General features: G+C 42.0%; 1 protein-coding gene across 2 annotated transcripts; it reads left to right on the top strand.

Annotated features, from left to right (window-relative positions):
- Positions 1 to 266: 266 nt before the first annotated feature.
- Positions 267 to 23,115, top strand: AP3S1 (adaptor related protein complex 3 subunit sigma 1). 2 transcript variants are annotated; one of them, XM_056848122.1, is made up of 7 exons: positions 267 to 363; positions 3,526 to 3,617; positions 5,599 to 5,710; positions 13,100 to 13,171; positions 15,008 to 15,115; positions 16,602 to 16,643; positions 22,912 to 23,042. In XM_056848122.1, the coding sequence occupies exons 1-6, from the start codon at positions 295 to 297 to the stop codon at positions 16,635 to 16,637; spliced, it is 489 nt and encodes a 162-aa protein (XP_056704100.1). In that variant the 5' UTR covers positions 267 to 294; the 3' UTR covers positions 16,638 to 16,643; positions 22,912 to 23,042. The 2 variants fall into 2 exon arrangements, with proteins under 2 accessions (XP_056704100.1, XP_056704099.1); XM_056848121.1 differs by lacking the exon at positions 16,602 to 16,643 and having other exon boundaries at positions 22,912 to 23,115.
- The last annotated feature ends 428 nt before the right edge of the window (positions 23,116 to 23,543 follow it).

Below are 23,543 nucleotides of genomic sequence, written 5' to 3'. Positions count from 1 at the left end.
GACGTTAGGGGGACGCGAGTCCCGGCTTTATAAACTCGGGCCGCGAAGACGTCGCTACGGCGGTAGCGGGGGGGGGATTGTCCCTCGCGAGCCGCCGGCCGAGCCCGCATAAGTCACATGACAGACGCGTATTGCGGTTATTTCTTGCCGTGATCTGCTGCGCGAGGAGCGTTTCTGTCGGTGGCGGCCTCGGTGCTGGCTACGGAGGAGGGTCCTTCCGCGTCGCCAGCCCAAGGGGAGGAGCTCGCGGCTCTTCAGCCTCCCCTCCCCCTTTCCCCTCCTCACTCCTCAGCCATGATTAAGGCGATCCTCATCTTCAACAATCATGGGAAGCCCCGCCTCTCCAAGTTCTACCAGCGCTACGTAAGAGGGGGGGGGCGAGGGTCCCCACATGCTATGGGGAGTGTTTGGCCGGTAAAGGGGGTCACTAGCTGGCCCGTTCCGCTTGTCCTGAGGCGCAGGTGGCGAGAGGGCCAGGCAAGCGGCGAAGCCCCGCTCCCGCCCCTGAGGTGGCATCACAAGTAGACGTTATTGGGGCTGCAGCCTGAGGCGGCCTTAGGGTTGCTAGCTCCGGGTTGGGAAAAACCTGGAGATTGGGGGTGTGTGTGGAGCCTGAATAGGGTGGGGTTTGGGGAGGGGAGGGACTTCAATGCCATAGAGTCCAATTGCCAAAGCGGCCGTTTTCTCCAAGGGAATTGATTTCTATTGCCTGGAGATCAGTTGTGATCGCAGGAGATCTCCAGCCACCACCTGGAGGTTGAGGAAATAAATAGTACTAGGCTCTTGCAATGCAAACAAACATCTGTTACGCAAAACTGTGCAATAAGTGAAAGTGCAAACTCGTACAAACGGAACAACAGCACATACAATACAGCTCCGAAAGTCTGCTCAATGTTCTACAAGAATGATCACAGAAGTGTTGTAATCAGTCAAAATTGACTTGGACTAATACATAAATTATCTCGAGAGTGAGCGCAAGACGAGAACGCGGCCCGGATGACCCTCGCGTTTTCGCTGCTGTGATAGCAGCTTCTTCAGTCATTCGTCTTGAATTTCATATGCAGTTGCTTGGCTATAGAATAAAAATATAGCATTTTGGAAGCGAGCAGCCTTGCGGTGCAGAGAGAGCAGAGCCAATTTTTGAGAATTTTTATTCTATAGCCAAGCAACTGCGTATGAAATTCAAGACGAATGACTGAAGAAGCTGCTATTGCAGCAGCGAAAACACGAGGGTTATCCGGGCTGCTTTCTCGTCTTGCGCTCACTCTCGAGATAATTTATGTATTAGTTAAAGTCAATTTTGACTGATTACAACACTTCTGTGATCATTCTTGTAGAACATTGAGCAGCCTTTTGGAGCTGTATTGTATGTGTTGTTCCGTTTGTATGAGTTTTCACTTTCACTTATTGCACAGTTTTGTATAATAGATGTTTGTTTGCGTTGCAAGAGCCTAGTACTATTTATTTCCTCAGCTTAGCATTTGGTACTTGTGCCTATTTCTCCAGTTTACCACCTGGAGGTTGGCAACCCTAGGTGGCCTCGTGGCATGCCCAGGCCCTCTAATGTGTCCCTGTTTTTCTGTTGGTCCCCCAGCAATTAGTTCAGGCGCTGGGTAGAATGAACTGTTCCACTGCAGATGGTGCATGTCACTTTTGGATGCTCCTGCACATTAAAAACATTGTTCCCTTAAAATAAAAATCTAGGTTGTGCTGGTTTTCTGTTTGCAGACCCTTTTTAACCTGGGTGTGTGTGCATTTTTTTAAAAAACGAGCTTTCCTACTTGCAGTCTGAAGTGGTTGAGTCCATGCTGTCGGATTTCTCTTATCTCTTTTTGCGTAATGTTCAGACCGCATCTAAGTTGTAATACTGAAGAAAGATATTGTAAAGGGAATACTTCGCTATACCTAAGCATTCCTAACTGATAAGAGAGAGTGGCAGATAGAAGCCTATATTGGTGAACAGGATGAGAAACAGGAGAGCTTAACTGGCAGTATGAGGTCTCATGTTGCTGGATAGTAGAGGTTCTCTTCCGGTTGGTGACATGCACTGCTTAGCTAGTCCTTGGTATGAGGGCTTGCGTTGGTTCATAACTAATTCAGGAGCCTGTGTGCTGGTTAGTGCTACTATGGGTAAAGTGATAAGTTATTGCAACTGTATGCCCAGTACTTGAGAAAGTTGCAAACTGCTGCATCCTATGGTACTGTAGCCCATGCATCTTCATTGTTTGTCTTCTAAGAGGTAGGAAAAAAAGAAAAGCTGAAAGTAAAAGAAATCTACAGCAAACAAAGAAAGTGTATTTAGACAGAAACTCTTATAGTTACAGTAAGTAGAACTGACCAGCATGACTGGATATTAAGCCAAGTTTTATAACATTAAAAAACTGAAATGTCTAATAATGTATTGTCATCAAACCTACTGTACCACATTAATTGTTGCAAAATATTTACAGTTAAGTTTTCAAAAATCTTGAAAATGTTGTATATACAACATAAGACAGGGGAGCCCAGCGTAGTGTCTGTGGGTGCTGTGGTACCTGTTAATACCTTTTCTGGTGCCTGCTAAGTGTTCTTAGAAAGTGGGTGGGAACAGATGAGGCTTTTGCCCAGCTGGGCTTCTGTTTGACCACAGGAGATTTGATTGGCTATGTAGATTTTTAAACACATTGCTTTGGCAGCAGCTGCCACCACAGCACAAGGATCTTCACTGTGTGACTGAAGGTCACTCAGCCATTTTTTAGTTCACTCGATCTACTGCAGCAGCCTCTGTATGGCTGCCATTTTGTGGCTTCACCCGCTATGCTATGTCAGAATTCCAAAGGTGGCCACGGATTCAATAAGGTTGGAGGCCCCTGGTATAAGAGATGGGTTTTTTTTCCCTGTGCTCTTTCATATTTTCTGAAAAACTGAAAAAAGTCATCAGGAACCCCCCCCCCAATTCTCTTTCCCCCTCTCAGCCTTCACATTTTGGTGGCTGCTTGCATCTGAGGCTGCATTTATATGGCAAACGTAGTATGCAGGAACCTGACTTCTAGTTGGGCTTCTGTGCCTTATTTCGTCCTCCTTTCTCACATAGAAACCATAGTTAAAATCTGGTTCCAGTTACCCTTGATGTACAGGTTAACCCGAGTTAACATTAACTGGTCGATTCATGCGTGATAAATAGTTTACTTTATATGCCTCTCTTAACTCAGAATGGAATGTGGATGTTTGGTGAATCTTCGTTCATTCATTTTCAGTATTTCTTAATCATACTTTCAGTACAGAGTTTCTAAGAACACTGCTTTCCTTCCTTCTGCAGTATCTGGCAAAGTTTGTTTTTATGTGTTGATGTTCTATCTTAGCTCATGGTATATTTTTCTGGTGCTTGCTGTAGCTTTTTAAGTTGCAGTTGAGAATGTGCACTTTTAACCTGTCCTGCAACAGCATGATTGGTCCTGAAGAGACACTCCTGAATTGCAGGGAACCGGTTTAAAAAAGCTCACTGCTACCTTGCCATCTTAATGTTTTATCTTTTTTCCCCTCTAGAGTGAAGATACACAGCAACAAATTATCAGAGAAACATTTCATTTAGTGTCAAAACGTGATGAAAATGTCTGTAATTTCCTAGAAGGAGGCTTGTAAGTATAGTATAAATCAAATTAGAAACTTTTTGCCAGTTTGAAGACAGGTGCTTCAGTGAATAATGGCCCATATCAAAGATTTGCCATGTCAAAAAATACATGCTTAGAGTTTTGCACCAATACTATATGAGAAAATGTGGCAATTCCTGCCAATATATCAGTTTGCAGGTAGCTAGAGTTGTCGCTGTCATCACAGTGTGTGTGTGTAAAGTGCCATTAAGTCACAGCCGACTTATGGCGACCCCTTTTTGGTGTTTTCATGGCAAGAGACTAACAGAGGTGGTTTGCCAGTGCCTTCCTCTGCACAGCAACCCTGGTATTCCTTGGTGGTCTTCCATCCAAATAGTAACCAGGGCTGACCCTGCTTGGATTCTGAGATCTGACGAGATCATGCTAGCCTGGGCCATCCAGGTCAGGGCGTCATCATAATGCTTGATTCATTTTAATTCTTTTTGTGGGGAACTTGCAAAAACTTGCAGGGGATATCTAATTTCCCCTCCCCTACCTTTTCCTCTTCCCTGGCAGCCCCCATAGCATGTGCCCTTTTCCTACTCCCTTCCCACCCAACAGCCAACCTATCTGCATCCTCTCCTGGCAGCCAGTCATCCTTTCCCTGCTTCCATCTCTCCTACCCACCAACCAACTTACTCTTTATCTGCCCCTTCACCTATGTTTATTATTTATTTCCTTTATACCCCATCTTTCTCCACAACGGGGACCCAAAGCAGCTTATATAATTTTCTTCTCTGTTTTATGCTTACTGTGCGGTAGGTAAGGCTGAGAATGTGGAATTGGCCCAAGGTCACCCAGTGAGCTTCCTCAGCAGAATGGGGATTCAAGCCTGGGTGTTCCAGATCTCAGCCTGAAACTCTAACCCACTATAACCACTGGCTTTTGTGGGATAGCTGCTGTTGAACAGTAGGAAGCAGCTGGGTGAAGGATGCAAGTTGCATGGTGGTTGCTGCCAGGCTTGGCCCCAATGGCCCTCAAAGGCCAGGACACCTTTGGAAAGGGCCCTGCCCCTCCCCCTGCCTTTTACTGACAGAGGCCTGTGCTTAAAGGCTGGCAGTACTCTTGTGGTTATCTAGCAATGGCCACAAAGGGCATTTGGTTCTTAAAGCTACATTTTCTGCTTCTATAATTCTGGCCGGTTTTTTTTTTTAAAGCCCCGGTTATATATTTAGAATTCAGATTATTATTTTTTTGCACATCTGGGGTTTTGTAGAAAGATCTGGTTTGTAGAAAGATCTGTCTGTCCTTGGCCTCTATTTCTGGATATAAGTACGTTGAGAATTATATATATTTATTTAATACTTTGCTTATCCATTTTAAGCCTTATTTAAGAACCCTGCATTTGAATTGCTCTCTTCCTTGCAGTGTCGGATAAGGCCTAGATTGGGAGGGGGGAGAAGGTCAGATCATCTTCAGTGAGAACACTTTTGCCCTATCAGGTTTTATGTTAAAGATAAAGGTCCCCTGTGCAAACACCGGGTCATTCCTGACCCATGGAGTGACGTCACATCCCGATGTTTCCAAGGCAGATTTTGTTTATGGGGTGGTTTGCCAGTGCCTTCCCCAGTCATCTTCCCTTTACCCCCAGCAAGCTGGGTACTAATTTTACCAACCTCGGAAGGATGGAATGCTGAATCAACCGTGAGCTGGCTACCTGAAACCAACCTCCGTTGGGATCGAATTCAGGTCATGAGCAGAGCTTGGACTGCAGTTTACCACGGGGCTCCTGTCTGTAGCTGTAGTTTCATAGACGTTGGACTGCTTTTTAAAGGGGAACTCAGAAACTTTTGATGTAATTGAAATTGTTCTCATTTTAATGTGCTACTTTTGACACTAGCATGTTTAACTACTTTGTTCCAGAATTACCCGTAGTTTTGTTTCTTGCTGTTTAAAAAGATGCTGTAGCCAGGGCAACTTGAAATGTGGCTGTTACATATTATTTGACACTTAACTTGTTCTGTTTTAGATTAATAGGTGGATCTGACAACAAACTAATTTACCGACATTATGCTACATTGTACTTTGTCTTCTGTGTTGATTCTTCAGAAAGCGAGCTGGGCATTTTGGATCTAATACAAGTAAGTCATTTAATGGGTAGAATATAGTCATGTTTACTTCATGAGTATAGTCATATTTACTTGGCAGCGAAGAACATTGTACTTTGTAAAAATGTAAGCTAACAAGACTCTGAATCAAGCATTTCTTTTGCTAAGAAATGCTTTAAAGGACTAATTTCTAGCCTTGTCCTCTAAGGCACTGTGTATTTGTTTGGCTTTAAGGCTTGAAACCTCTCAGGACTAACACAGTATTTTTCCAGCACTTACTAATAAGTATAATATTGACAAGTGGGGACCTGCAAGGAACTTGTGCCAAGAGCCATCCCATTCCTCCTGCATTTTCTTCCTCTCCTTTCTCTGTCACTCCTCCCTATCCCTCACAGGACAGCTCCCATGGCCACTGAGACTTCTGCTTCTCTCTCCCCCTGCCCGCCTCCAGCACTACTGCCTTGGGGCACGGGAAGGCAGCAATGATTCTCATGCCCTCTCCAGTATCACTGCCTTGGGAGAACACAGGGAGAGGGAACATCACCACCTTAGCAGCAGTGGTGGCTGGACAGTCCCATGCATCCTCCTCTGCAAGTCCCAAATGTTGTTTCCTCAGTGGGCAGGGCCATTAGATCCCACTCTTCCTGTTTTGGTGCCGTGGCAGGGGTGGGAGTGTTGCCACCTCAGCTGTGGGGATGGTTGATGGGTCCCACACCTCCTTCCCCACTCCTTTCCAGTTTTGCCGCCTCCTTCCCTGGCCTTTTCCAGTTCTACCATGTCAATCACTGAGCAGGGCAGAAGGTGATGGCTTCTGCTCATTTCCTCTGCCCTCCTCCTCACATTCCCCCTGCCTCTGAAGAACAGTTGTGTGTGGTTACACAGACAATTGTTCTCTATTTGTTTCTTTTTGTAAAGTCCTCCCCACATATATGCGTGTGTGTATGCATGCATACATAAATAAACTTTTTGGGGTTTTCCTGCAAACCTGGGTCGTCGTCCCCCCCCCCCCCGGTTTCTAGAAATGTGTCTTTTGTGTCTATGAGGCCCTCCATGGATTTAAGTATCTGTAGGTGGGGCTATGTTGACTATTAGATAAATTCTTCACAACAACCCTGTGAGGTAGGAAGTTAGGCAGAGTATGTGACTGACCCAAGATCACCCAACAAGCTTCCATGGCACAAGTGAGGATTTGAACTTTTTTTTCCAGATTTTTCAGATCTTAGTCTGACATGTATCCCAGATCCTTGTCTGAAACTCTAACATTACACCACACAGGCTTTTATGGGGCAGCTGCTGTTGAACATTAGCAAGCAGCCAGGCCTGGGTGAGTTACGGAAGTTGCATGGTATTAAATTTCCTGGTGGTTCCTGGCAGGCCTAGCCCTGATGAGTCCTCCCTCAGAGGCCAAAACAGCCCTGGAAAAGTCCCTGCCCACTCACCCTGCCCTTTACCAACAGAAACCAAGGGTTCAACTGGCAATACTGTTGTGGTTGCCTAGCAGTGGCCACTGATGGCATTTGTTTCTTAAAGCTACAGGCACTGCTTCTATTATTCTGGTTTTTTTTTAACTCTCCCCCAGTTTTTTTTTTAAGATTTCAGATTTTTCTGCAACCCTGGGGCATTTTTAAGGTTTTTAGAAAGATCTGTCCTTTCTCCTCATGGCTCCAGTCTTTGGATTTAAATATTCAAAGATTTGGCCATGTTGAGAATTAGATATTTTGAAGATTGTATATATTGAATGATATGAGGAAAGCAAAATGTGGTATCAGCCACACAGAAGTCTATTCTGCTTCTAATGTTGGTAATTCGGAAGCAGATTTCGGAGCTGTGCATGTGTGTGATTTAGATGGCACTTTTTGTGGACTTTTTTTGTGGATTTAAAATGACTTCTCCCTGAAAGTTTTGGAGAGGCACTCATTGGGCATAATTCTATGGTGACCCTATGACCAATGACCTCCAAAACGTCCTATCATTAACAGCCTTGCTCAGGTCTTGCAAACTGAGGACCATGGCTTCCTTGATGGCGTCAATCCATCTCATGTTGGGTCTTCCTCTTTTCCTGCTGCCTTCAACTTTCCCTACCATTATTGTCTTTTCCAGTGATTCTTGTCTTCTCATAATGTGACCAAAGTACAATAGCCTCAGTTTAGTCATTTTAGTTTCTAGAGAGAGTTCAAGCTTGATTTGCTCTAGAACCCACTTATTTGTCTTATTTGGCAGTCCGCTGTATCTTTAATACTCTCCTCCAACACCACTTTTCAAAGGAATCTGCTTTCTTCCCATCAGCTTTCTTCATTGTCCAACTTTTACACCCATGCACAGTAATAGGGAATACTATGGCACACATTAACTTGACCTTGGTTGCCAGTGATAGAGTGTAGGCTTCCCACTGGAAAAGGGGCATTTGCTATGAACATCTGCGAGGTTTCAGGTTCACTGGTATGTTCATGTACTCAGTTTCCTCTTGTAATGTTACTGCTGCTGCTCTTCTTGGTCATTCAGACATTTTGTAGTAGTGGGGTGACGTGGGGTGAGTTACTGACCCATGCAGTGAATCAATATTTTATAGCTGTTCACTGTGTATAGCAGCCTTGTTTCTCAACCCATTGTCTTTATTGTGTTAAAATATTTATAAAGCCTGAAGAGCAGGGTGTGGATATTTACCATAGGTGCATGGGTATCAACAAATATTTAATTTTAAAGGTGCTGAAATTATATTTGTGGTGAGTTTAATCCCAATTTGCCCAAACTGCAAGTGAAATAACACCTTCATGTATTGAAGGGTTATGGTCTTGCTGTAACTGGAATGATATCATATAAAATATGAATTGATCAGATTGCTAGAATAGCAAAATTCTTGTTTGGTGTATTATCTAGCATATTCAATTTCAGTTTGGTTGGCTGTCCTAAATAATTTACATGGGCTTTCTTGAATATGCTGTTTCTAAATGAAATAGTTGGTGTCTTATGTTTTGGAGTTTAAGAAACATTTTGATGTCCCTTGAATATGTAGGTCTATATAGAGAGCCTTACAAACAGAGGACCCCCAAGGACTTGCAGGGGGCATCTCATTTTCCCCTCCCCCACTATTTCCTCTTTCCATTCTCTTGCAGCCCACCTAACCTCTCACCTTTTCTTGCCTCCTTATCTTCCCACCCACCAGCCCAACATACCTTTATCTGCCCCCTGCTTTCAGTTTTCCCTCTTTTCCTACCCCTGGCAGCCTTCCTGCCCCCATCTTCAGCTATGTTTATAACAATATACCTATCCAGGTTGTCTGAATTACCAGATTTCATTTAAAAAGGTCTCTGCCCCTTTTCCTTGCAGAGATGTTCCTTTTTCTGCAATGAAAAAGCGACTAGAGTTTTTAAAAGTGAAAGCTGAGAATTTAGGGGACTTGATATATTTATTGATATATTTATTGATATAACGGTAATCAGATATAACTATTCAATCATTGATTTTTTTTTTTAAAGCCACCTGTGATAAGGTTACAAGCAGAGTGCAGGCAACCAGTGGGAGGCTCATTGAGGGGGGGCAGGGAAACGTAAAAGTTAATTGCTGTCACTCTGACAGCAGGAGGTCATCAGTGGTACAGACCTGGAAGTGACGTCATCGCGTCGGGCTTCTAGGAGCATCGCCACAAAGTAATGATGTCTCTCCTGAGTTCACAGTAGAAATGGTGTTATGCTGTTGGAGCAATGGTTATTTCCCCCCTGTTGCCCTACAGAGTGATAGTGGGGGTTGGGGGGCTGCTAGTGGGAGGGCTTTCTGGTAACTGTAGAAGGGCTTATGATTGACCTGGCAGCCTTCCCCAGTGACAGGGAGAGGAAATAGCTTTTGTTTGTGGGTGGGACCATAAAAATCCAAACTTTCCTACCCACACTGCAGCCATAGAAATTTTGCTGCAATCTTTCCTAAAACTTAAGAGCAAAGCAGGTTTGTAAAACATCAGAGAAATGCCGGGGAAGCCCGAGAATGTGCACAAATGCATCATGATGCTGTGGGGAGGCAGGACAACCCCCCCCTCCCAACAGCATTGAATTTTGGGCAAATAGAAGAAAGTGCTGTTGAGTGCAACCCCATCCTTGGGGTGTTCCAAACAAGAGATGAACAAAGAGGGTATGCTGTTGCCTTCCTCCGCATAGCAACCCAGTCTTTATTGGTGGTTTCCCATCCAAGTATGGACTGTGGCCAACCCTGCTTATCACCCAAACTCTGATGAGCTCAGGCTAAGCTGACCTGTTCAGGGCAAATAACCCACAAACAACCCCTTCTTATGCTTAGTAATATTGCAGATTAACTTTATGTAATTATGAAAATAAGGCACTAGGGGGAGCTAGAAATCCACTAATGTTTGGATCAGATTTTAACTATCAGAACTTTGACTTCATAATTTAGCTGTCTATTGGAATGATGAGTGGATTTAACCAAGCATATTATTAGCATTCATATTTTCCAAGTTGCTATTATGGGACTAATATGAATAAATAATGTACCATGGTGCTCTGTTGACATTGCGTATCTTTTTTTGTTTTGGTTGAAATATTGGGGTTTGTTGCTGAAAGATCATTTAATCTATGGGGTGGAAATGTGTGGCTGAACTAGTCAGTCATAGGTGCTGCCTTTTTCCATGTAGCAGTCTAAAATGGTGGGCAGTAATTTTTTTAGGATACATGCTGAAGACTATTTTCTGAAAAGGTTTAAGTGTATCTCATACTAACAAGGAGTCTTAAGGCATAGTGGAAAGTACTGCATTGACCATGAAGCATATGTCTTGTATGAAGGCTTTCTGTTAACAGTAGAAGCCTGAGGATTGACATGTGTGGTAATAATCAGAACACTGAATTGAATGTAGTAAGTGATCAGTAGCCCTCACCTGGATGGCCCAGACTAGCCTGATCTCAGGGTTGGCCCTGGTTAGTACTTGGATGGGAGACTACCAATGAAGTCCAGGGCACAGAGGCAGAGGAAAGGCAATGCCAAACCACCTCTGAAGTCTCTTGCCTTGAAAACCCTATGAAGGGTTGCCATAAGTCGACGGTGACTTGACTGCACTTTACACAAACATGACTCATCAGTAACCCATGGAGAGTTCACACCCAGTAGTAGCTGGGCTGTGGCTTTCTGTACCAACTAGAGCTTTTGTGGGGTTGTTGTACAGCACATTACAATAGTCTAGCCTTGAGATACCATAGCATGGATCCACATGGCCAGATCAGCCGAGTCAAGGTAGGGGCCATCTTCCATGCTAATTGAAGCAGAAGTAATATATGTTTACAGCAGCCTGAACGTGATTCTCAATTAATAAAACAGGTTCCAGTATAACCCCTAAGCTCTTAAGTGAGTCAACAAGTGTCACCTGATCTCATCAAAAGTGAGAAGCACAATGTCATAAAGAAGACATTTGGGGGTGTGGAGGAGGTAGTTGTGAATTTCCTGCATTGTGCAGGGGGTTGGACTAGATGACCCTGGTGGTCCCTTCCAATCCTATGATTCTAAGAGCCTTGCTGGATCAGACCAGTAGTCTATCTAGTCCAGCATCCTTTCTCACACAGTGGTCAGCCAGTTACTTTGGAGGAGCAGCAACAGGGCACAGAGGCTTCTCTGGTGTTGCACTGATGTTCAGAGGTGTACTCACCATGGCTAGTAGTCATTGATAGTCCTATCCTCCATTAATGTTTCCACTTTTAAAGCCTGTGGCCATCAGTCCATCCTGTGGCATCAAATTCCTCATTTTAATCACTCACTGAGTAGTATTTCCTTTTGTCCATCCTGAGTCTACTGCCTGTGAACTTTATCAGATGCCTCTGTGTTCCAGTATTTTGAGAGAGGAAGAAAAAGTTATCTGTCCACTCTATCAGGTGCATAATTGTATAAACCTCTATTAAACTGAAAAGTCCCCCCTCTTCCACCTTTTCTCATAGGAAAGGTGCTCCAATCTCTTAATCATCTTGGCTGCCCTCTTCTGTACTTTTTCCAGATCTGCAGTTTCCTTTTTGAAGTAGTGATCAGAACTGTGCACGGTATTCCAAATGAGGCTGCACCATAGATCTATATGGGGCATTATAATGTTGGCTGTTTTATTTGCAATCCCTTTCCTAATAATCCCCAGCATAGAGTTTGCCTTTTTCACTGCTGTGGCAAACTGGGTTGACATTTTCATAGAGCTATCCATTATGACCTCAGGGGCTTTTTCTCACTCTGTCTCAGCAAATTCAGACCCCTTTAGCCTATACTTGAAGTTGGGATTTTTTGTTCCAACATCCGTCACCTTAGGATACTAGGATAGAACTTAATTTGCCACACTGTTGCCCACTCACCAGATTTGTGGAGATCCTCCTGGAGCTCTTCAGTTGGCCATGGTTTCCGCCATTCTGAATACTTTTGTGTCATCTGTGAATTTGGCCGCTACACTGCTGTCTCCTAGTTCCAGATCATTTGTGAACAAATTAAATAGAACCAGCCCCAATACCGATTTTTATGGGACCCCACTGCTTCCTCCCATTGCGAGGACAGTTCAGTTATTCCTACCCTTTGCTTCCTGTCATTTAACCAATTTTTAATCCATAAGAGGACCTGTCATCTTATCCCATGATGGGTAAGCTTACTCAGGAGATTTTTTTTATTGACATGGTGGGGGCAAGGTTTGGAATTATATATAAAATTGTTTTTCTTTTTGAAGCAAGGACTGCAAGCTAAATTTTTGCAAGTTAAAATAGACAATGTTTTAATCTTTGGAAAGTTAAACTAGGGCAGATATTTAGTTTTAATTAACTTTGATGTTGTTTCCCAGAATATTGTATATGTTTTAGTAGCAATCTTAGTATTGCTACATTTTAGGTTTTTTTATTACAAAATAAAGTAAGTTTCTCTTCCCCTTTGCAAAGGAATTAATGTGTATGCATTAGAGCATGCCTGTGGCAGTGGGTTGCTACTCCAATATGAGGGGTTTGTTTGTGCCATGTTGTTTGTGCCATATTATCACCACATGCTGGGTGATAATATCAATTGACAAAATAGTAAATCAGTCTCCACAGCTGTTCTTTTTGAGGTTAAATATTTTAGTATGTTTTTGTATGTAAACAAAGCTTCAAAAATACCTAAGAGTATATACAGAATAAAAATACTTCAGCAGTTTAAATACTTTAAAAGTATGACTTTTGTTCAGAGTATACTATATGTGGCCGAGGAGCCAGAACACAAAACTTATTATGTCAGTAAAGTCTGACCTTCAGTAATACACCTGGGATCTGCCAAGAGAATCCAGTGCATTATTCACACATGTTGTGCAGATACATTAAAGTTCCAGATTTCTTGTATGGTCTTCTGTGTTCCGTTTGCCACATTTACACTTTGCCCATAATGGAGTGATTGAGTTGCGATTAAACTTTGACCTGTTGCCTTTTCTTTCCGCCACAGGTATTTGTAGAGACGCTAGACAAGTGTTTTGAGAATGTCTGTGAACTGGATTTAATTTTCCACGTCGATAAGGTACTGTGGTGAGCTGAGCTGCAATGACATCAACAAGTATTCTGCTGATAAGAAACATTTGTCCTTGTATCTGTTCAAGTGGTGTACAGTTCTATCCTCGTTCAATTGTCACTACTACATATCTACAATTTTTTAATGCAGAGTAGAACTCACTACTTCAAAGTATTCTGTAAGGAGTTGCAACACCAAAATTCTACTACTTTACTGATTAAAGGAACTGGTGGGTGCTAAGAAAGCTTTCTGGTGACTATTTCATATCGCCTTTTCAGACTTTGTAGGTTAATTTGGGATTGTCATGTCTGGCAGTTGCATAAAATTATGACTCAAACTATTGTACTGGGGTTGGGGTGGTCCTTAATTGAAAACTGATGTTCATGACTTAAAAAAATGAAAACCTAGAAAGTTATCCTTTTTACAAATTCAGTTTTTGAAATGGTTCTCCACTCCTTCCTCAATGGTAGAACTAGGTCAATCAAGGCTGAGAAATCAGTTAGGCAGTAGAGAGATCATAAGAAATTTATAGGCCAGTTATATAGATAAATGACTGAGAAACCAGGCAGTGACTCACCCCCCTCAGACTTTGAACAACATTTTTAACTTGTTGAACTTTCAGAAAATGCAACAGGAGCATAAGGTGTTGTGTAAAGAACAAAAAGAAGTCTTCAATTGTCAGTTCTTCTTCCACATTAAGCTTCCAAGTTTATTTGGGGGATAGGCAACTGGTTAACGATACTAGGAATTAACTTAGTGCTGTTACTGAACTTATTCCTTTACGTAGGCAATATGTTTTCTCTCTCTTTTTTAAATACCTCTGATAGTTCCTGGGGGAAAAGAGTAAATTCTTCCAAGAATGTTGTCTTGGACTGGAATGGTCTGTTTTTGAAGACCAACAAGTATTTCCCCAGATTGTCCTAAGGGAAAGTCTTCTTCCTTATTAACAATTACTAATACATTTGCACATCTGGTTTGGAGGAGGAGGATGAAGAAGCAGGAAAGACCTTTGCCCTTGTAATTTTTAAGATAATGTTTTGGAATGTGAACTCCTGCTGTGAAACTAAAGGGGATCTGAGGAACAGCTTCTAGTAATGAATGGGTGAGGTTTCTGTGTACATAAGCTCCTCTGTGCTTCCTAGATCCTGTCCACTTCCCCTGAACATCCCCCACAGCTCATGCCTTTGTACCTTCCTTGATTTCTATTGACCAATTTCTTGCCAATATGTGAAATATATAAAAAAATTGCTAGTGAGATCAAGTACATTTATCCTGATTTGTGGAACTTCTGAATATTAAACCCTGCTCAGAAATCACTGCACACCAATGTTTTGATATATTGCACTTGAAACGCCATGGCAGTTGCATACATTGTACAATAATTCTCAAAACTGATATTTATTTATTTGGTTTTATACCCTGCCCTCGCTCAGATATTGGGTATATGGCTTTATATTCAGTATGCAGTGTACAAACTCATCCTAATATCCTATCAAGACTCTTTAAATTTAATAATTTCAAATACTTTACTATACAGTTTGAAATCCACTGCTTTACCCTAATATTTATTAAACATTTTTAGCCTACGTACTATCAGTGTTAATTTTCAAGTCCTCATTAACAGGTGTGGAAGGTTCAGATGTCTACAAGTCTGTCATATCAAGTGCATTATATTTCAGGTTCAAATTCTTATGAATGATCAGTATTACACCTATAAAATGTAAATAGCTGATTTTACTAATTAAAGTAAATAATTGTAGGTGACTTAAATATACATTGTATAAACTTAGCAGCAAATCCCGAAATAACTTGTGAAATATGTGCCTCTGGCTCTGATCTGTTTAGGTCCATAATATCTTGGCTGAAATGGTGATGGGTGGGATGGTTCTGGAGACCAACATGAATGAAATCGTCACGCAGATTGATGCCCAAAATAAACTGGAAAAATCGGAGGTAAGAACTAAAAGCACTGAAGCCGATTTGAGCATGACTGTAATACCTGCATGATGTGACACCGTCACTTATCTTTTAGTATTGCCCTATATTCAGCTACTTGTATTGTTTATAAATGAGTGTTCCCGTATGTGGCATGATAAAGCCTTTGCTGGTTGCATAAATAGCTAAATATTCCCTTTTCCTTCTATCAAAGCCACATCTCCCATCGACATCTGTGTACAAAAACATTTCTTAGCTTCCTTCAGTCAAGTCTTCTGACTTATAGCCTCTCTTCCCTTCTAGGAGCTCATATTGATAGCTTTCTATGGCATCCCATTGAAGGGTGTGTGCTGTCAACACAAGTTATGCGTGATAATAGTATGGTGATCATCTGTGTAGCAGCCAGAAACATTGAGCAACAAATGGAATAATGTAGCTCATCCTAGGTTCTGAAAAGTTAATTTGGTGAATTAAGAATCTGTTCAGATTGTGAATTTTTCCTTCTTGACCATGTAGGTCCGAATATCTGGAGTTAGATTAAATGTCTTTTAAAACACTGAGCACCTGGAAATCTATCGTTTCTTTTTGTTTCTCACAAATTAGAATAGATAAGTAATATCAAAGGCCCTGCAGATTCACAAAATCTAGGGCTGCAGTCAGAGGTTGCTTTAGCTGGAAGGTGCATGAATTTTTTGTTCTTGTTGACTGCCTTGATCCTCCTCCTTCCTTTTCATTCTCTCACAAAGAATCCTGGTTGGGTAACTCAGGTTACACATGAGGTACAATTGCCCTGGCCTGGATGGCCCAAGCTAGCCCAATCTCATCAGATGTCAGAAGCTAAGCAGGGTCAGCCCTGGTTAGTTCTTGGATGGGAGATCACCAAGGAAGGGTTTGCTACACCGAGGCAGGCAATGGCAAACCACCTCTGAATGTCTGTTTCTGCCTTGAAAACCCTCTGGGGTTCCCATAAGCGCTTTCCATCACCACAATTGCACTTGTGTGAATTAACAGGAATTAACCCCCACCCTGCAAAAAAACAAAAACAAACCCTGACATTTTAAACCAGGTTGTAATCCAGGTTTAGAAAACTGGTCTTTGGAGGAAAATTAATTCCAGCTAATCCACACACCTGCTTTTGTATGTCATGGTAACTGGTGTTAAGTTTCAAACGAAGGTGTTCTGCGTGAGAGAGAAGGGGGAGGCTCAAAGCCTGAGCACAGCAGGTTGGGTTTCTTGCTCGGGAGGAGTTTAAATGGTATTTTGAGTACGTTTTCCAGTTGCTCTGAAATCAAACAAATGTAGCTTCAGGCCTTTGGTAATGGGGAGAATTTGGGCTGAGGGTTTGTCAGGCACTATCAGTGACATGGAAGCTGTCCTCTAGATGAGCTGGGGTCCTTGTGTTACACGCAGTGTTCAGCGGGGCTTGAATTTGGTCGTTTAAGTCAGTCCTCATTTTTCCAAACCATCTGATCTTTTCTAGTTCTTTCCATTCTTCTCTTTACAGACCTTTATCTTTCAGTCTCCCAGACAGGACAGGTAGATACAGGTATTGCCAATTTTCAGAAAAAAATGTGCTTCTATTAATAAAGGGAAAGCAAAATGATGTCAAAGGCAATAATAAATAAATTAGGCCAGACTCAAAAATTATGTGTTGATAAACCCATATTAGTCTTTGTAGCCTACTTTTTGTGCTAGTTTCCCTCATTTTTTATTGCCTGTAGTGTATTTACTAGATTGTCATTGACTTCATATATTTTTATTTTTACTTTTCCCTTTCATTAGTGTTCAACTTTTGAATGCATATGTTTTTAAAATCCAATTCTGTGATATTAATGCTTGCAGTGTAAACCAATCTGGGACATCATGCTCCCAGTTGCTTTACAGCTAAGCAGATCTGAAACTGATGGCAAGATCATGTCTTCCCTCTCCTATCTACCCAGTTCACTTCCGGAGTATGAATTCCCACGACATGCATGAATTCGAGTTATGCCTTATGTCAGCAAACCCTGGTAATTGCAGTTTGGGCTAACCAGAGTTTCTGCTTAAGGATCTGAAGCTAGAGCTCCCGGCTGGTTTCAGATCTTCTGTTAACTTTAACTGTGGATTACTCTGCTGCTGGCATAACATTCTGCCATGGAAAAAGCTGAGAGAATGCGTGCTTCCGAAGGGAGTCTGGAGGGAGCATGTGATGCCCTGGCCTGCTTCCAGTTAATATCTACACAGTGCCAACAACACTTGCAACCCCAACTAATACATACTGTGCATGTTTTAACTTTCATGGATTGTTCGGTAAGCTTAAATTAATCTGAAGACTGAATTTTTAGGTGGATGCCATATGGCTGGAATTTGTTAATCTTTAACATATGAAGCAATGTTGACAGGGAGTCCTTAACTAATGAGGGCTAAGAAGTTAACTGCATATTTTCAGGCAGTAGTAAGTAGCACCTATTGTAAATGTAGTCCTAATAAACTGATTATTTAAATTTCCTATAGAGACAGATACTGAGAATTAAAATTTTAGAAGAAATTGCAGAGGAAATGTTGTAATAGAACTTTAAAAATATGTAGCAATTTACAAATAAGATAAACCTTTTAAGGCTCAGTGAATTGGAATAGTCTGACTTTTGAATTGGAAAGAAAATTGGCACATATGGGCTTTGAACGGGTATTTTTGTAGCGTACCACCAGCTGTTCAGTATGGGAAAGCTTCATGGTAACCATCAGTGATCCAAGACAGTCTGCAAAATTAAAGTAGTTGTATTCATAGTTTATATACCAAATGTCAGACAAAACCTTGACTGTTGGCAACAAGAAAAATCTCAGTCCATTAGACTCTTTGAAGGGAAATTTTAATAGATGGAAGTTCTTTATAGAACTGGGTCTTAAGTAATTTTTAAACTGCATAAGTAGCTATCGGTATCCATTTTAAACTAAACTGGAAAATGCCTATAAGTAGATATTTTTGACAGAGCACAGTTTTAGACCCTTACTGTAAAGTGTAACTTAGAAAATAAGCAACCCAGCCATCTTAATTTCTTTGTTTACTTCCCCTAAATACAAAAATGATCTATGATATAAGAAAAAGGGACTTTTTTCTTTTTATGTAATATTGCTCTATTTTACTTTCTGCTTGTACATGTTCTGTTTTTATTTTTGGGTCTGGCAAGTTGAAGTAGATAAACCAAAATTTTTTAAAAAATCATGCCCATCCATTCCTATCGCTGTGATCCAAGTGCTTGAAAATTCCAAGAGTATGTCTAAGTCTTCTATCTGTTTGGCATTTTGATATACCTGCAGACTTCATTTTGTTTTTTCTCTAATTCTGTTCATTTATTTAACCTCATGAAAAGAGTACACGGCCATTCTTTTATATTTTGTACTGCATCCTTCCATCCTATTCATAACCCTGCTGCTTTGAATCATACTGGGGGAAAGGGTTGGTGTGAAACGCCAGAAGCAGTGACAGCTAAATGTCAAACACCCTGGAGGAGTGTGTGTGGACAGCTTCTCTAGCAGCCTACATGAATTTCCAAGAAATGTGCATGTTCTGAAACTTTGTTTAAATGCACAAGCTTTTGAAGCTCTTCTGGCTATTTCCCTTGTGAGCAAGCTTCTGGAAGAGTGCTAATAGAATTCAGTCATTTTTGGTAATAATTAACACATATTTTCTATTAATTACAACTCTTTAATGTGCTTTGCTGTAGAAGGGAGCTATGTACAACTTCCACATCGCTACATAGTGTCCTGATAGCATACCTAAAATTCAGCTGCTATTGATAAATTCAGTTTTTGTTGCTAACTGGGAACTAGCTTTCCCGCAAATTAACTGGATGAGTTCATTAACTTGGATCTGATCACTTCAGTCTTGTTTTAGTGATTTAGGCTGATCAGGTTGGTGCCCACAAGTGTGAGTCACTGAAGACACGAGTAATCTTTCTTTTGGTGACCAACTGAAATGTCAAACTGCTATGTGCTCATTTAAATTGATATTACAAAGCAGCTCGGGAAGTCCATTGTCTGGTTGTAATTCCAGCTGTATGAAAGTTCATATTGTGCTTCTAAAACCCCATGGACTTGCATAAACATTTTTATTCACTGAATAAATATTCATGATTAGAATATGATTTAGACTTAAGGCTGCAAAAAGACCCTTTCTTCTAACTGTGTGATAGAGACTCCCAGTAACACCTTTATATCCCTTCTGTTTTGGATTATACATGTTCTGGGGAGGGGGGGAGCCTCTTCTGGTATACCCCCCCAGAGAGCATTACGCTCTACAAATAATAACTTGCTTGAGGTCTCCAGCCCTAAGAGTGTCCAGCTGTCGTCGACAAGTGCCAGGGCTTTCTTGGCTCCCTTCCCAATAACATCAGAGCCCTGCAAAACCTTAAAGAGTTCCACAGGGCCTGTAAGACGGAATTATTCCACCAGGCCTACAACTGAGGACAGCCGCAGGTTGTCATCAGTCCTGGCCTCCCTGTCCCTCCCCCTACTTTCTGTTTTATCTTGTGGGGTTTGACTGCTCGGCTGAGTCTTCAGTGGCTATTATTACTATTATTATTGTTGTTATTACTTGAATGAGTGCCTTGATATATTTATATTTTATATGTGGATAAATATGATTGTGTTTTTAAACTGGAAGTTTCATGGTTTTATTACATAGTTGTTGTTTTGTTGTTAAATTGTTACCTGCCCTAAGCCCGGCCTGGCTGGGAATGAGGGTGGGCTATAAATTTAAATAAATAAATTTAAATAAAATACTAGCAGCAATGATAAAAGCAGACAGTTTGATTTGAGAAACATATGTTAAATTTCTGTTCGTATATGATAGCATGTAATTCTCTGCTTTGTATATGCAAGACCGACCTTGCTCTAGAGAATGTTTCAATATTGATGGCTAGCTGTTTAACTAGTATGTCCAGGCATTTGTGTTTTCTTTCCAAAGCTGTTCACTGTGTTTTAGAAGTACTGTGTGACTTTTATCCCATGCATAAAGTTTTGATATTTGATAAATCAGACATCCTGACTTGAAGTGGTAGGTGGCAAATCCAAATACCATTTAAAAACAAGGTCTTGGTACTCTTCTCTTATAATATGTATCTAACTATATCAGGGGTCCTCAGACTTTTTAAACGGGGCCAGTTCACTGTCCGTCAAACACTGTTGGGGGCCGGACTATAGCCCAGCCCTCTGCACAATGCAGCAAATCCACAGCTACCTCCCCCCCACACACCCACCCACAGGGACCCCTACTCCATGCACAGTCACATGCACACAGAGGGCAATTTCACACTTACTGAATAACGCACTTTCAATCCACATTCAATGCACTTTAACAATCATTTGCAAGTGGATTTTGCAGTTTCACACAGTAAAACCCAGCTGCAAAATGCATCGACAGTGGACTGAGAGTGCATGTGTGAACGCAACCCAGGAAAAGCCCGCCCCCTTGCCACACATGGAAAAAAAAAACCAGCAGACACCGCCACAAGACACTCGTCAGCCGCTTCCACACGTGCACTCCCTCCTCCACGGCTCAGTCCCTACCTAACACTCGCCCCGCTCAGCTCTAAGCTACGCCCCTGCCATGAGACACGCGTCAGCCCCTTCCACACTTGCCCCCCCCCACCCCTCGGTCCCTGCCCAACACTAGCCCCACCCATCTCCAAACTCCGCCCCCGCTACAGGGGCACACAGAGACACGCAGGCAGGGCCCCGCGCACGCATCCACACGGTACGCGCGCCTTCCCCACTCACGCAGCGCAGCACCTCGGTCGCTTTGGGCGGGCGTCGGCGGCTCCTCTCCCGAGGAAGGCCGGAGTGGCGGTGGCTGCTGCTGCTAGCGTCGGCCGAGGCTGTTCCTGCGCCGCCGCCTCCCACCTCTCCTCGTGGCCGCCCCGGGGGCGGCGCCTCTGGCCCTGTTGGAGCAGCGGCAACGCTGCCAACATGGACACTCGGGTGCCCAAGGCCGTGGCCGCCACCCCCATCTTCTTGCGGCCCGAAGACCAGGCGCGCACGGGCCTCAGATGGCCCCGCCCCTTTCTGTCGCCGGCGAGGCCGCCTGGCGGGCTCCGCTCCTTCTCGCCTTTTTATGTAAGCTTGAGGAAAAGCCACGCCCACTCAGAAGAACGAGGAAAACTAGCCCCCCCTCATTAATATTAATCGACAGTGAAACGCCTCACACGCCGTGTTTGTGCGCCCGCGCGTGAAGGAAAAACAGTCTGTGCGAGAGAGAGAGAATGTGTGTCTCTCCCCCCCACCCCGAGTTTTTAAACTGACTTCCTCCCAGCATTACCTTGCGGCTGCAATTTTTTAAAGGGGCCAGGTTCAGGACCCTGACGGGCCAGATCCGGCCCGCGGACCATAGTTTGAGGACCCCTAAACTTTATTGTCTGCTGTTTTGGCAACTGTTTGCTTACTGACAGGGTCAATGCAAATTGTCAGTCTTTCTATGAAGATCTCATCATGGTCGTTCTGAGGTCATGTAAAACAAAAGTCTGAGGGACTTTTATAGCTGGCAACCAATCCTGGTACATATGGAGTACCAAGCGTCTTAATTTTATTGACTTTTTCTCTGCGTAAAAACCATAGTTGGTACAAATGGTCTTTCCAAGCTTTTGTATCAAAAGTAAAGCTCATGTTTTAATGTAATGAGCTTGACTTGGTCAACTATTCCTGAGAGTAGTAAAAAGCAAAAGTTGTTGAAACCAGGTCTTCTGTTTTGTCATCTGCAAATAGGTAAATGTCTTTTTCTAAACATGAAGGCTAGCAACTTGTTTTATTGAATGCTGAAATTATCCTAGCCCGTGTACCGAACACCAGGTACTTTGCACCCATTGGCTCAAGAGAATTTGGGTTGCACATATTCTTGTCTGCTTCTTCCTGAAAAGATTTGTTTAAATGAAGTTGCATTGCAATTAATTGTATTCTGTGAGGAGAATAATTTTGAAAATACAGTGTTTTATGTAAACATAAGATAAATGAACAGTTGTCCTATGAAGTTTTGACACAGCAGCCTTTCTGTAAATGAAAAGGATGGAAAGAGGTTTCAGAGGAAGAGAAGGAACTGGAGGTCATGTTTTATTTAACATCTGAATTGCCAAAATTAACATCTAGTATATTCCTTTTGCCATTTTGCTTGCTCAGATGCAGTCCATTCCACACAGATATTAAATTTACAATCTTAGGGCTTTCTATTATGTTGAATTTCAGTCTTAGAGCATCTGCTGAGCCTTTGGGGTGGGGAGACGGAGTATGAGATAAAGATCTAGAGGCCATACTTCCTTCCCTACTACTCAACCTCTAATGTAACAGATATCATATGGGGATATCACTTAATCAAACACTAAAATTTATGGCCAAGGCCTTAAGGGAAAAAAACCACCATTTTATCTTGCGTTGTTACAAATCAAAACAGAGTGATTGTTGGGAGTGTTTACCTGGTGTTAGATGACTGGCTCAGGTTAGACACCATATCTGCTGCACTACCTGGAAACAGTAAAAGTCAAAGACAGCATGAGCCTTAACTTTAATCTCAATCTAGTTGTTTTACAGATAACGTGTTACTTAATTTTTCTGTATATTTTTCATTGTTGCCATTGCATGCTTTAACTATGTCTTAGAATGTGTGTACACTGTTTTTCCCTCTGTGTGTTTAAATACTTCAGAGTAATCCATTCCATTTCAACTCAAATACCATCTTTTTTTTCTAATCCTTAGTGTTGGTGTAAATGCTTCTTGGAATGGGTATCACTGTAATGGTATATATTTGTAATGGATGCCATCTTAGCAGTATCTTTTTCTTCTGTATACAGGCTGGTTTAGCAGGAGCCCCAGCCCGGGCTGTGTCAGCTGTAAAGAATATGAATCTTCCAGAGATCCCAAGAAATATTAATATTGGTGACATCAGTATAAAAGTGCCAAACCTTCCCTCTTTTAAATAAATTGTGCACTCCAGGTAAAAATAATGAGTAACTAGAAGTTAATTACACAAATGTTTACCAGTCTATTTGTGTGTGTGTGTGTGTGTTTTGAATAAACAGCTGTAAGTTACTCCATACAAATCCTTCATAAACTATGTGAAGTTGGTTGTGTTCTGCTTAGTGAATTTAATGGAAATGGATCCTCTGTGATTTCCAAGTAACATTCCTGTGCTCTTCTAAAGCAAGCATGCAATTTTTTTTTTTTTTTGGAGAAGTGATTGGAAATAGTTCTTTACATTGAAAATGTATTTTTTAAAGCCCCTAAGCTTTGTAATTCATGTAGCAATACTGATCACATTCCTTCTGGTTATGATTATTTAAAAACCTTGATATATATATGTTACATGAAATCACTGCTCTGTAATTTCTCTCCCTCTTTAAATAAAGTTGTAATGAACTGGACCGCAGCATTTATTTGATATGCATATTTCCAATTTCTTTGAAAAGCTAATGGTCATGTCCTT

The sequence above is a fragment of the Euleptes europaea genome, chromosome 4 (assembly GCF_029931775.1).
Source record: "Euleptes europaea isolate rEulEur1 chromosome 4, rEulEur1.hap1, whole genome shotgun sequence".
In the NCBI taxonomy this organism is placed as follows: Eukaryota; Metazoa; Chordata; class Lepidosauria; order Squamata; family Sphaerodactylidae; genus Euleptes; species Euleptes europaea.
This window is presented reverse-complemented; position numbering and strand designations above follow the sequence as displayed.